This window comes from Nycticebus coucang, chromosome 10, assembly GCF_027406575.1.
Source record: "Nycticebus coucang isolate mNycCou1 chromosome 10, mNycCou1.pri, whole genome shotgun sequence".
Lineage (NCBI taxonomy): Eukaryota > Metazoa > Chordata > Mammalia > Primates > Lorisidae > Nycticebus > Nycticebus coucang.
The window spans coordinates 114,981,244-114,994,046 of NC_069789.1; the positions used below are offsets into that span (position 1 = coordinate 114,981,244).

Consider the following 12,803-nt stretch of genomic DNA (forward strand, 5'->3'; position numbering starts at 1 on the left):
GAGGCTGAGGCAGGAGAATCACGTAAGCCCAAGAGCTGGAGGATGCTGTGAGTCCTGTGATGTCATGGCACTCTACTGAGGGTGGTAAAGTGAGACTCTGTCTCTACAAAAAAAAGAAAAGGGAATGAACAGATGAGGCAGCCCATGTGGCTGGATGGCTGAGTGCATGGTTGAGTCAGTAAAAGAAAAAAAAGAAAGGGGTAGGCCTGTCAGTGAGTGCAGCATCTAGACTGAGCTGCCCCTTCTTCCTGCCCCGCCCCCAGGGCCCTCCCGCCGCAGTGACCTCCAGACCCTGGGATACTGTATGCTGAAGTGGTTCTACGGGTTCCTGCCATGGACAAACTGCCTTCCCAACACTGAGGATATCATGAAGCAGAAGCAGAAGTGAGTCTGGGGGTCAGCAGAACCCAGCACTGCCCCAGGGCCCACTAGGGAGCAGGAAGGAAGCAGGGGAAGCATCCAATAGAGCCGGGGGCCTTAAGATTCTCAGGCTCTGGAGCCATGCTGCCTGCAGCTGGATTCTGGTCCCACCACTGTGAGTGTAGGGTGAGGAACTCCCCTAGTTCCTCCTCCGTGAGATGGTATCCCATTAGCACCCACCTCCCAGGGATCTGGGAGGCTTTGGGGGAGTCAGATACTCAGCAAAGGGCCATAGAAAACTCTCATCATGTGCCAGACGTCATGATGTGTTCATTTATTCACCAACATGGAGACCACCTGAGCAGGTTAGACCCTGCCTCAGCACCTGGCACCACATACCAACCCGTGTCCAGGCCACAGGATCAGTGCCTTTACCTCTGCCTATGAAACCACAGGGCCTGCCTGTTGCATTTTAACCATTCAGCACCAAGTATATTTGGCAGCTGAACGGGGGAATACTAGTGTGTAGGATTCAGCACCAAGGACAGCAGGTAGCTGGCCACAAGGGGAAGTACACAGGGTATGGTCAGCACCAAAGACAGCTGACACAGGGAATCCCTGCAGGTCTAGAGGTTGGGATTCAGCATCTAACGTGGACTTGGAAGATCTGCCTAAGAGTCCTCCAGGAGTCCTCCAGAAGTACACAGGGTATGGTCAGCACCAAAGACAGGACACAGGGAAGCCCTGCAGGTCTAGAGGTTGGGATTCAGCATCTAACGTGGACTTGGAAGATCTGCCTAAGAGTCCTCCAGGAGGGGCTACCCATGAGGCAGTTGGTTGTGCATTTCTGAACCGGAGGATTGAGGTCTAAGTGGACGCCGCACCTCGGGATATCTTAGGAGTTGCCAGCTGAAGCCCCAGGAGAGGATGAGATTATCCGGAAAAATGTATGGAGTGGGAAGAGGGTAAACTTCCCAGTGAACACTGTTGAGTCATATTTCCCAGTTTTTAGCATGCTGTGTCACTGTTAATGCCGTGTCACTGTTCATATTGAGCCACTCGTTTTGTTCTACCCGCTTTATATTTCCTGTCCCTTCTCTCAGTCATGGACAACCACTCAGACACACTTAATGTACCTTCCGCTGATATGTTCACTTAGATATATTTGTATCCTTAAAATTATATGATGGTACTAGGTGCGATATGCATAAATGATGCTCTGCTCTGAATCTTATCAGTTACTGGCTCTTTTCAACTTTAACCACATCTTTACACATGCACTGAGTTTTCTGTTTCTGACTCCTACATCAGTTGGTGTAGATGTGGCGTCTTTGAATAATATCTGTGGTGCTGGATGTTTAATTTGCATAAATGGCACTATTGCCTAAATCCCATGCTGTCTCTTGCTTTCTTTCATTCAGTGCTGTGTTTTTAAACTTTAGCAGCATTGCTGTTCACTTGTTCCGAAGCTCCTGAATTGGTTTAGATGTGTCTGTGTCCTGTGATGTATCTATGTGATGATGTTGGGTATGTGTTTGATTGGCTCAAAGGGTCCCATGCCTGGGATTTCATCCTCCTTTGGGTTTCAAGTTAGCTGTCATTCCCTCAGGGAGCCCTTCCCTCACCTTCCCACAGCAGATCCCCTGCTCGTATGTGCTCTGAAGAAGGGATGTGTTCCCACCACGTTGGCCTGCTTATAGTGACCTTATCTGCATTGCACACTGCACCCAGTACTTCCCCATGTCATGCTCAGAATGCCCGAGCTGAGTGCTCTTGTGATCTGAGGCACAGAGGGCTTAGGTCATCGACCCAGATCACACATCTAGTAATTAGGGCATTCTGGCTCAAACTCAGGCCACTCACCTCAAAAGATAGCCCATCTCACTCTGATACCATTTCCCAGCATGGGAGCCTTGTCATGAGGTGGATTGGTGGTGCCTGGACATAGCCTGCCTTCACTATATGCCAAGCTCTGTTCTAGGCCCTGGGAGTACAGGAGTAGAAAAGGCAAAAATCCTTGTCCTCGGGAAGCTCACATCTTGGTAGGACAGTCATATCTCCCTTTTCACATTTCTCCCAAAAAAAGAGATTGGTTGAATGTGATATGCTTCACAAAGAGCACTGCCAGTGTGGTACTGGGTAAATTAAGTCATGGTGATAATTTTAATACCATTGATATCAGTGTGGATAACAGTAATTGCAGAGCCCCAGCTCCTGACCACACTGTAGAAGACTGGACACATGGAAACGCTCCACAGACAGTTGGTGGTGTTGATACTGTGCCCAAGATGCCCTGCCCCACCCCCAGCCCAGCCTCTGTTAGTGACTGGAGGCAGTAACCAAAAGGATCGTGAGCAGGTGGTAATAGCTACATGTACTTTTCTTGGCACCATAATGCATCCCCACTAGGGTGTTTTATTGGTGCACTTGGCCTTTTTCCATTTAGTCAGCAGGTATTTATTCATTTTTTGTGCATTCTAGTTCATGAAGGAAGTCATGAATAAAAGAGAGGTGAAGTAGTTTGCTTCCCCAAGGCTTGCTGGGCACATCACAGATAGGAGATTTGGTCCCTGCTCCAGCAGCCTGGCTGGTCAAGGAGATCCCACCGACAGCTGCAGCCACAGAATTGTTCATGCAACTTCTTGTTGATGTCCCAGTGAATGGGTGTACTGTCACTTGCTCGCTCATTTACTTGTCACACACAGCCTGCAGCTACTAAGAGGAGAGGGTCTGACCTGTTCATTCCTGTACACATGGGCTGAGTATTACCATAAGGTGTCATCAGACCTATGTGCAGGTACACAGGCACCCTGTATACCTGGAGCAATGGATTTCCTCTGCCTGGAGGGGTTGGGGAAGACTTCTAGGAGACCAAGCCCTCAAGCTGTATCTTGAACAGAGAACAGCCACCTGCTGGGGGACAGAGGTCAGGGTATGGAAGGCCATCCCAGCCAGTGGGAGCAGGATATGCAGAGGCAGGAGGACATGAGTAGACGTGTGGCCTGCTGGGACTAGGAGTAGTTTGTTGTGGCTGGAGCACAAGATGCGAGGAGGCAGTGGGGAAGACAAAGCCAGAGGGTGGCTGGGTGCAAGGTGTGCCCCCTTTACCCTGAAGGCACTGGAAACTGGGAGGGGCAGGATCAGCTCTGGAGCCATACCGGATATGGGGTGTGGTCCAGGGAGAAAAATGAGGCCTGGGCTGCACCATAGGATGGGGGAAGATGGGGTTTAGAGAGTTGGGAAGCAGGAGGTTAGCGCTGGGGGACAGCAAAGGCAAAAAAGGACGGTGCCTAGTGACTGGAAGGGTAGTGGGAGCCAGCCTGGTGGCCAGGCCAGAGAAGAAATGGTGTGCCTGGGACTCACGAAGCAGCAAAGGCAGTGGGGAAAGTCCCATTTCTCCTGAGTGGTCCAAGATAGGTGTGTGTGTGTTATATGTGCTTGTATATCTATGTGTTGAGTTGATCCTTATTATTCACAGATTCCATATTTGTGAATTCTACTCCCTAAAAGCATTTGCAACCCCAAAATCAAGTCTGGCTGTGCTTTTGTAGTCATTTGCAGGCACATACAGTAAGAGACAAGTTCCCAGCTAACGGTGGCACCAGGCAGCGTTCTGCCTCCTTGTTAGCTGTTATACTATAAACAGTGTCCTTTTCACTGTCTATTTAACGCTATGCTTTTTCCATTTTTATGCTTTATGTCAGTGTTTTTGCTGGTTAAAATGGCTGCCCAGAGGCTGGGCATGGTGGCTCACCCTGTAATCCTCTGGGAGGCCCAGGCAGGTGGATTGCCTGAGCTCATGAGTTTGAGACCAGCCTGAGCCAGAGCATGACCTCGTCTCTAAAAATAGCCAGGCATTGTGGCAGCCACCTATAGTCCCAGCTACTTGGGAGGCTGAGGCAAGAGAATTGCTTAAGCCCAAGAGTGCTATGAGCTGTGATTCCATGGCACTCCACCAAGGGTGACAAAGTGAGACTCTGTCTCAAAAAAAATAAAATAAGATAAAATGGCTAGTGCAAGCATAGTGCAGGGTGCTTTCTGAGGTTCCAGAGCACAGAGAGACTGATAATATGCATGTTAGATTAGCTCTGTTCAGCCATGAGTAGTTGTGCTAGTGGCCATGAATTCTTAAAATTTTATACAGCATCTATTTGAATGTAAGTAGGACTTCCTCACACCTACGAAGGGCTTAGTCATCATTGACAGTTTCAAGTTCCACACCTCCTCCCAGTTCCTCGACATGATTGATCTAGATATCTGCCTTATACTGTTGCCTCTTGATGACCACTTCCCTATGGGACACCTAGTTTCAGCCACCTTGACAGCCCTACTGGCACCCATATCCCACGTGGACTGTGTAGAGAGTCCTGCCTCAATGACCATCTCTCGGGCACAGCGTAACCTCCTGGAACTCAAGCCTGGAAGCCAGCTTGCTTAAACCCACCAAGTAAAACTCCCAACAGGAAACCTGCTTGGACAATACCTTGGGCCTCAGTAAAGGTGTTGGCCCAACACACTCTCTAATTTCTGTGTGTATGTGTGTGTGGCCTCTGAGTATGCTGTGTACTCCCTAGACTGTAAGTAATAACGTCTTTATTTCCATCTTGTATCTCTCCTAATCATTGAAGGGGCACTATCCATCTTAAGGATCCTAAATTAAAACAGTTTTATGCTAATGAATTAAAAATATTTAATAAATAAGATTTCTTTCACCAGAAACACACCTAAGACAAGGTCATATATTAATCAGCTGATGAAAGTGTCTGACCAGGGGCTCACAGGAACCTAATGCTCTGCTTTCCCTAGGTGTGTTGGTTCTGGATTGGCTAATCCAGCATTCACAGAGACTCTGTAGAACATGATGACTATGAATAATAAGAATCGATGTGTTGATTTTTTTTTTTTTAGAGACAGAGTCTCACTTTATCGCCCTCAGTAGAGTGCCATGGCATCACACCTCACAGCAAGCTCCAGCTCCTGGGCTTAGACAATTCTCTTCCCTCAACCTCCCAAGTAGCTGGGACTACAGGCACCCACCAGAATACCTGCCTATTTTTTATTGCAGTTTGGCTGGGGCTGTGTTCAAACCCACCACCTTGGTATATGGGGCCGGCGCCATACCCACTAAGCCACAGGCGCTACCCCGATGTGTTGATATTAAGTGTTCCCTTTTATTCTCCTTTCCCTAAAAGACGTTTTACATGTGCTTCATCCCTTTAGGTTTCTTGACAACCCAGAGACCCTGGTGGGACCGTGTGGTCATTGGATTAGACCCTCAGGTAGGTCCTGAAGGGAGTGGGAAGCAGCAGGAGTTTGGGCAGGATAAGGTGGCTTGGGGCCATCTTGGGGTTGCCTCTGTTTACACCCCTTTATTTTCTTCCAGTTTTCCCAATTGCATTTGTAATAAGTACCCATTGCATAAAAACAAAAGTCTTTAAAACAAAAAAACCCTTAAGTGTCTCTAAAACAGTGGTTCTCAACATTCCTAATGCCCTGGCCCTTTAATACAGTTCCTGTGGGTCATGCACAGGTTGAGAACCGCTGCTCTAAACAGTAACAATAATAACCAAACAAAACCCACATACACTTAATATTTTAATGGAATTACATTATGCATATTGGAATACAACTTTTTTCATTTAAGAAGTAATCTTGGTTTGTACCTAAAAAAACAATAAAAAATAATCTTGGAGATTTTCTATGTATATTTAGAATTTTGTCACTTTGTAAAAATTGTCATGATTAATTGTGGTATATGTATACCATGGAATACTGTGCAGCCTTAAAAAAAGATGGAGACTTTACTTTTAGGTTTACATGGAGGGACCTGGAACATACTCGCTTGAGTAAAGTATCTTAAGAATAGAGGAAAAAGTATCCCATGTACTCAGTACTTCTGTGAAACCAACTTATATTTACTCACACTTTCTTATGGAAGATAGAACACAACTATAGCCCAGGATGAAGGAGAGAAATGCAGGGGGAAGGGAGGAGAAGGGGGAGGTTTGATAGAGGGAGGATAAACAGCGGGACCACACCTATGGAGCATATGACAAGGGTACAAGTCACATCTTGTGTCAAGTGTAGAACATAAATGTCTTAACACAATAATCACGTAAATGAGGCGAAAGCTATATTAGTTTGATGTAAGCACATCAAATTGTATAAATCAACACATTGTACCCCACATATGCATAAATGTATTCATGATCTATGTGTATATGACTTAAAAAAATTAAAAATAAAAATTGTCATGAAATACATGTAATGTCAGTATTTTTTTTTTTTTTTGTGGAGACAAGAGTCTCACTATGTTGCCCTTGGTTGAGTGCCATGGCATCACAGCTCACAGCAACCTCCAACTCTTGGGCTTAAGCAATTCTCTTGCCTCAGCCTCCCAAATAGCTGGGACTACAGGCACCCGCCACAACACCCAGCTATTTTTTGTTATAGTTATCATTGTTTTAGCTGGCTTGGGCTGGGTTCGAACCCACCAACCTCAGTGTATGTGGCTGGAGCCATAATCACTGTGTTATGGACGCCGAACCTAATGTCAGTATTTTTTAAACGGTGATTGGCTCATTAGTCATGAAATCAATCCTTCTGTCTCAGCTTCCCAGAGTGCTGGGCTTACAGACGTGAGCCTCTCTACCTATTAAGGTACGTCTCAGGAAACTGTGTCCTATGGGCCAACCCACCTGTTTTAGTAGTAGTGCTAGAGAACTAAAAATTGCTTTACATTTTTTAACCGCTGGAAATTTTTCAAAAGAACAACACCATTTCATAGCCTGGGACTGACTTGAAATTCCAGCTGCAGCGTCCCTGAGTAAAGCCTGTGGGCATTTGGCCATGCCCATTCACTTCAGTGTTGTCTGTGGCTGCTTTTGTGGGACATCAGCCGAGTTGACCACAAGGCCCACCAAGCCAAAAAATTCACTGTCTGCCACTTTAGTATGTAAGTTTTCTGGGCCCCATTTTGGAAACACACACTAGATACTTACACACAGGTAAGTAACATTGCTGGCTGGGATTTGCTTTAAAACCATGCAGGATGGAAGAAGCAGCAGAGGTTTCAGTGAGACGAGATTGGCTATGAGGTGATGGGTCCTTGGGTATTCACACCATTATGCCAGTGCCTGTGTTTGATATTTTCCAAAACTGAGAAAAAAAGTTGAAGTCCTCTGGCAATGCAGGGCAGAGAGGAAGCACCGAGCAATCAGCGCCGTTGCTGAGACCTTCCTGCCCCTTCATGCCCCTGCCTGAACCCCTCTGGTCATAGCCTCCCAGGCTCAGGTTTGGGGGGCACCTCTCAGGCTTCTTCTTGTTCCATAGGGACCCTCCAGGAGTACCTCAAGGTGGTGATGGCCCTCAAGTATGACGAGAAGCCACCATATGTCACACTCAGGAGCAATCTAGCATCCCTACTGCAGGATCTGCGAGTATCACCCTATGACCCCCTTGACCTCCGGATGGTGCCATAGGTGGAATCCAGGTGGGAAGAGTTTGTGAGTCTTAACCCCCACCCTACCTGTTGTCCTTACCCCTCCCCTGCCCAGGGTGTCAGCAGATGTGTCTCACAGCCCCTTCCATATTCGCACCAGAGCCCAGCTTCCCAGGTGGACACTGGATTTCTCCACAGGGTTCTTGAACTTTCCAACCACCAATAATAGTGAATAACAGAAACCCGACTCAGCTTGGCTTTAAGAAAGCTTGGCTGGGCAGCGCCTGTGGCTCAAAGAGGTAGGGCACTGGCCCCATATGCCAGAGGTGGTGGGTTCAAACCCAGCCCTGGCCAAAAAAAAAAAAAAAAAAACTGCAAAAAAAAAAAAGCTTGGCTGTTGTAGCCAAAAAATTCTAAGGGGGAAGCTTCAGACGCAACTGAATTTAGGAACTCAAGGTAAGTGAGCATCAGCATGTTTTCTCTCTCACTTTCTTCCCTGTCCCTTTTCACCCATCCACCTATAGTCGCTGTCTCCTTTGGGCTGCCCTCCTTGTCCCCGCCCCATGCATGGAGTTAACTGTTGTGTGCCTTGTGCTGCACCTCGCTGCTTTCGTGTCACAGAATTTCTCGCAGCTCTCCTCTGCTGGCACAGAACCTCTGCAGTCTCACTGGTAGCAGTGCAGTACCGAGTTCTCCATCATGAGGATGGAGGACGCTCCTTACAGCCCGCACCTGGGCACTCCCTTGGGTTCCCAGGTTTCTGTTTCACTGACAGTGCTGCCTGGAGCATAAGTGTGCACAGCCTAGCTCGCGTGCGCGTGTCTCTGGGTGGGGTTATCAGCCCAGTAGCCATGAGAAGGCTGCTGGCTGCTGTCAGGGCTGTGCCCGTCTGTACTCCCAAGAGCACTGTGGAAGAGTGTGCAGGAATTTTTGGAAGGATGGCAATAAAGTAACTTCACGGTTAATTTTGGCAATGGTACAGAGATGTGTCCTAAAGGAGTAGCTTCCCCAAGCCTCTCCTCTCTCCGTGGAGTTGTCATTCCTCTCATGGTGGTTAGCTAGAATCAAAGCCCAGTCCTTTTTTTTTTTTTTTTTTTTGAGACAGAATCTCACTACGTCGCCCTCAGTAGAGTGCTGTAGCATCACAGCTCACAACAAACTCAAACTTGTAGACTTAAGCTATTCTCTTGTCTCAGCCTCCCAAGTAGCTGGGACTACAGGGACCCAACACAATGCCTGGCTGTTTTTTGGTTGCAGTTGTCATTGTTATTTAGCTGGCCCAAGCCGGGTTTGAACCCACCAGCCTCGGTGTATGTGGCTAGCACCCTACCCACTGAGCTACGGGTGCCGCCAAAAGCCCAGAGTGCTTTGTCTGACTCAATCCCCACCCCTAGGGGACATTGACAGTATCTAGAGATATTTTGGGTTATCACGACTGGGGAGAAGGTCTTACTGGCATCTGATGGGCACTGCTCAACATCCGATGATACCCAGCACGGCCCCCACCTCTGGCCCTCAGCAAAGACCCACCCCCAGGTTAGCAGTGCCACTGTTGGGAAGCCCTGGTCCGAGTGTGTCTTGAGCAGCATCTCCTTGTTGGGGCCTGTCTTCCTGTGTGGGCACTTGGATTACAAGTACGTCTTCAGTTTTTCCTAACATCCAAGTCTGAAAATCTGAGGTTGCACATACACACAGCTCTTTGCACAGCGCCTGCACACCGAGCACTCCAGAAATGCCGGGTTTGGGCATTTCTCTCTGAAGGAGGGGAGTAGGCATCTGCCTGAACCACATCACGCCCTTCTCCACACACCTTGCTTCTCCCCACTGATCCAGCTCAGTAGATGGCTCCTCCTCTGGCTACCCAGTTGTCCCAGCCATACATCTTGGGGTTCCCTCAGTGGCCTGCTCCAAGGGCTCCAATTCCAGATGAGGCACTGCAACCACTTGTCATTATCACCATTGGGCAGTGAGCTCCATGAGGGTGTCTGTCTGTCATTTCTGTTTTCCTAGTGTCCCAGCTTCTGGTTAGTGCCACTGGTCTTAAGTGCCTTCCAATCTACCTAGTGCAGTGGTCTTTGAAACCTCAAAACCTAGCAGTCCCTCCCAGGGTCACCACCGTTTCAGGTCTGCTTGCTCCCTGGAGGCCACTCCCTCAGCAGATCTGTCCCTTGTTTAGGAGCTTAGGAGATGCCATTTAAGAAGCCCAATGATCTTTGAGTGACTTAAAGATTGTCTTGCCTCTGCTTTGGGGCAGCTCCTTGACTTGGTCTGCACAGCTGACCTCCTTGCCTCCAGTCCCCACCGTGCCAGCCACACCATCTTTGCTCAGCTCTAGACCCAGCCAAACTGCATCCCACCCTGGGACCATTGCACCTGCCATGCCGAGATATGGGACACCTCCTGCCCAATCCCCATCTTTACGCACCTGGCTCCTTCTCAAGATCCTGGGCCTTCCCAGGTCATCCTGTAAGGTGGCTCCTCACTGCTGTTCTCATCTGGAGAGAAGCACACATTTAACTTGTGCAGTCTCCTCCCCTTTCCCCACTGTAAGCCCCACACAGCCTCTTTGTCCTTGCTCATGGTGATGTCCTGGTGCCTGGCGTGTAGTAACAATGTACAGGTTATTTCTTGAATGAATGAGACACTAACAGCCATTTTACTATTTTCTAGATAGTTGGATGTGCGGTTTGAAATAGAAGAAAAAAATGAAGCAATGTGACTCGAGGCCTGCTGTTTAATCACAGATAACCTTCTGGAATAATCCCTGGAATGTGCATTTCTGCCATTTGTTCAGGCAATATTCATCAGTCCTGATTAGTGTCAGGGAAAACAGGTAGTTACCTGCAGCTAATGTGAAGTTCCTCTTTTGGACCAGCCAGGCCTCTCAGCCATCGTCCCCAGCTGGCTGCTGGGGTGTGGGCAGAGAGGACTCCAACTCCCATGTGGGGTTGCACCAGCTCCCCAGGGGTCCCCTCCTATGATTGTCACCCCTGTGCTTTGGTAATAAATTGTTTTTGTGGAATTTGAAGAGTCCAATGTCTTCAAAAGTTATTTTTGGAAAAGTTTAGCTCTTTTTTCCCCTATTCATCTGTTCCTTCAGCATTTCATGTGAGCATTCATCCTTGCATTCCTCTATTGAAACTCATAAACCCGGGCGGCGCCTGTGGCTCAGTGAGTAGGGCACTGGCCCCATATACCGAGGGTGACGGGTTCAAACCCAGCCCCGGCCAAACTGCAACAAAAAAGTAGCCAGGCGTTGTGGCGAGCGCCTGTAGTCCCAGCTACTCAGGAGGCTGAGGCAGGAGAATCGCCTAAGCCCAGGAGTTGGAGGTTGCTGTGAGCTGTGTGTCGCCATGGCACTCTACCGAGGGCGATAAAGTGAAACTCTGTCTCTACCAAAAAAAAAAAAAAAAACTCATAAACCCACTCATTCACCACTATTCCATGTGTCCACCCACCCACCCTTCCCTTCAACCTCTCATCCATCCATCAAACCCCTCGTTCTATCCACACACACACTGCTCATTCTTCCTTCCCCTCCACCTCTCCATACACTTATCTTTCCTTTCTCTCAGCAAGCTCCTGGCAAATATGTCTTGTGCACGGGTGCTCCATGACAGCCACTGTGTTGTAAAGACCGTCCTAGGTGGACAAGACAACCCCGGGTCCTTGTCCTGTGGTGTGTACAGCCCAGTAAAAGGAGTCGATATATATATAGATATATATATAGATATATTTTTTTTTTTTTTTGAGACAGTCTCACTATGTCGCCCTCAGTAGAGTGCGATGCCATCACAGCTGACAGCAACCTCAAACTCTTGGGCTTAAGCAAGTCTCTTGCCTCAGCCTCCCAAGTAGCTGGGACTACAGGCTATTTTGTTGTTGCAGTTGTTGTTTAGCAGGCCTGGGTCAGGTTCAAACCCACCTGCCTTGGTGTATGTGGCAGGTGCCCTAACCACAGCTATGGGCACCAAGCCAGAAGATGGTATTTAAATGAGACAAATTTCTGAAGAACAGACGTGCTGTGATGGGAGTAAGGTGCACAGGGGTGGAAGGGCTCCTTTGGACACAGAATGGAAGAGGCTGAGGGAGGTGACAATTGGAATTGCTAATCTAGGGTTGTTCAAATTTGTTGCATAGCAAATCCTGAAATGTGAAAATCCTTGAAGCAACAATTTATTCTTGTTCATGATTCTGTGGGTGGTCTGGGCTCAGCTGGGTAGTTCTGCTTTACAAGGTAGTGGGGCTCATGTGGCTACATTCAGTTAAATTGGTTGAGGAAGAGGTTGGTTGGACTTTTCTTTCCAGTAGCATAGTTAGACTTAGGTGGTGGGTCTGAGCTCCAAAAGGACAAAAGCAGAAACTACCAGGTGTCGTCTCTATACAGAACATGTCCTATAGGTAATGATCGTGTCCCGCATCCTATATTGAGTTTGTCAAGACACTCACAAATGATTTAATGTACTCATTTTCTTACTACAAAATTTTTCCAGTTGAGCTATTCTTCCACCACAATAAGTGATCCTTAAATGTAAGTGAGAATTACACTCCTGCATATAAAGATCTGGACCATTCTCTATGGTCCCTCCTGCAGGTCCTACAAGGGGAGTCTGAGAGTTTGAAGGTACCTATTTCTCAGATTCAAGAAAGGAAAAGACTCTGCTTTGGCCAGAGTCCCAAATTGTAAAGAAGTCACCGCTAATAAGAGAGAACGTGTGTCAGTACTCAGGCACTCCCACACCTGCCCATGATGAGGAACAGCCTCACTCCAGGGAAACTTCTCAAGTCACCGGGTCAGTGAAAGCCCCATGTTTATAGACAACAGCCAGTCAACAACTGCTTTTTGATGTTAGCAGACCGATAGCAGTCTCACCCCACTTATCAACCACAGCTGAAAGCCAGTGGCCTCAAGACCCTGACTCTGACACCCAGCCCTGAGTGCCGGCTTTCCCAAACTTCCCATAAATCAACTCAGGCTTTGATCTGGAAGTCTGTGCCTTAT

General features: G+C 47.9%; 1 protein-coding gene across 8 annotated transcripts in view; it reads left to right on the forward strand.

The window, feature by feature from the left end:
• Window positions 1–10,828, forward strand: part of VRK3 (VRK serine/threonine kinase 3) — a 40,858-nt gene extending 30,030 nt beyond the window's left edge. For 7 of the 8 annotated variants that reach the window (XM_053607208.1, XM_053607202.1, XM_053607205.1 and 4 more), the window contains 4 exons: window positions 264–384; window positions 5,581–5,639; window positions 7,693–7,852; window positions 10,472–10,828. In XM_053607208.1, the coding sequence (XP_053463183.1) occupies window positions 264–384; window positions 5,581–5,639; window positions 7,693–7,841 (329 nt within the window). In that variant the 3' untranslated portion in view covers window positions 7,842–7,852; window positions 10,472–10,828. The remainder of the gene's footprint in view (window positions 1–263; window positions 385–5,580; window positions 5,640–7,692; window positions 7,853–10,471) is intronic. The other variant, XM_053607203.1, reaches the window with a different exon arrangement.
• Window positions 10,829–12,803: the final 1,975 nt, after the last annotated feature.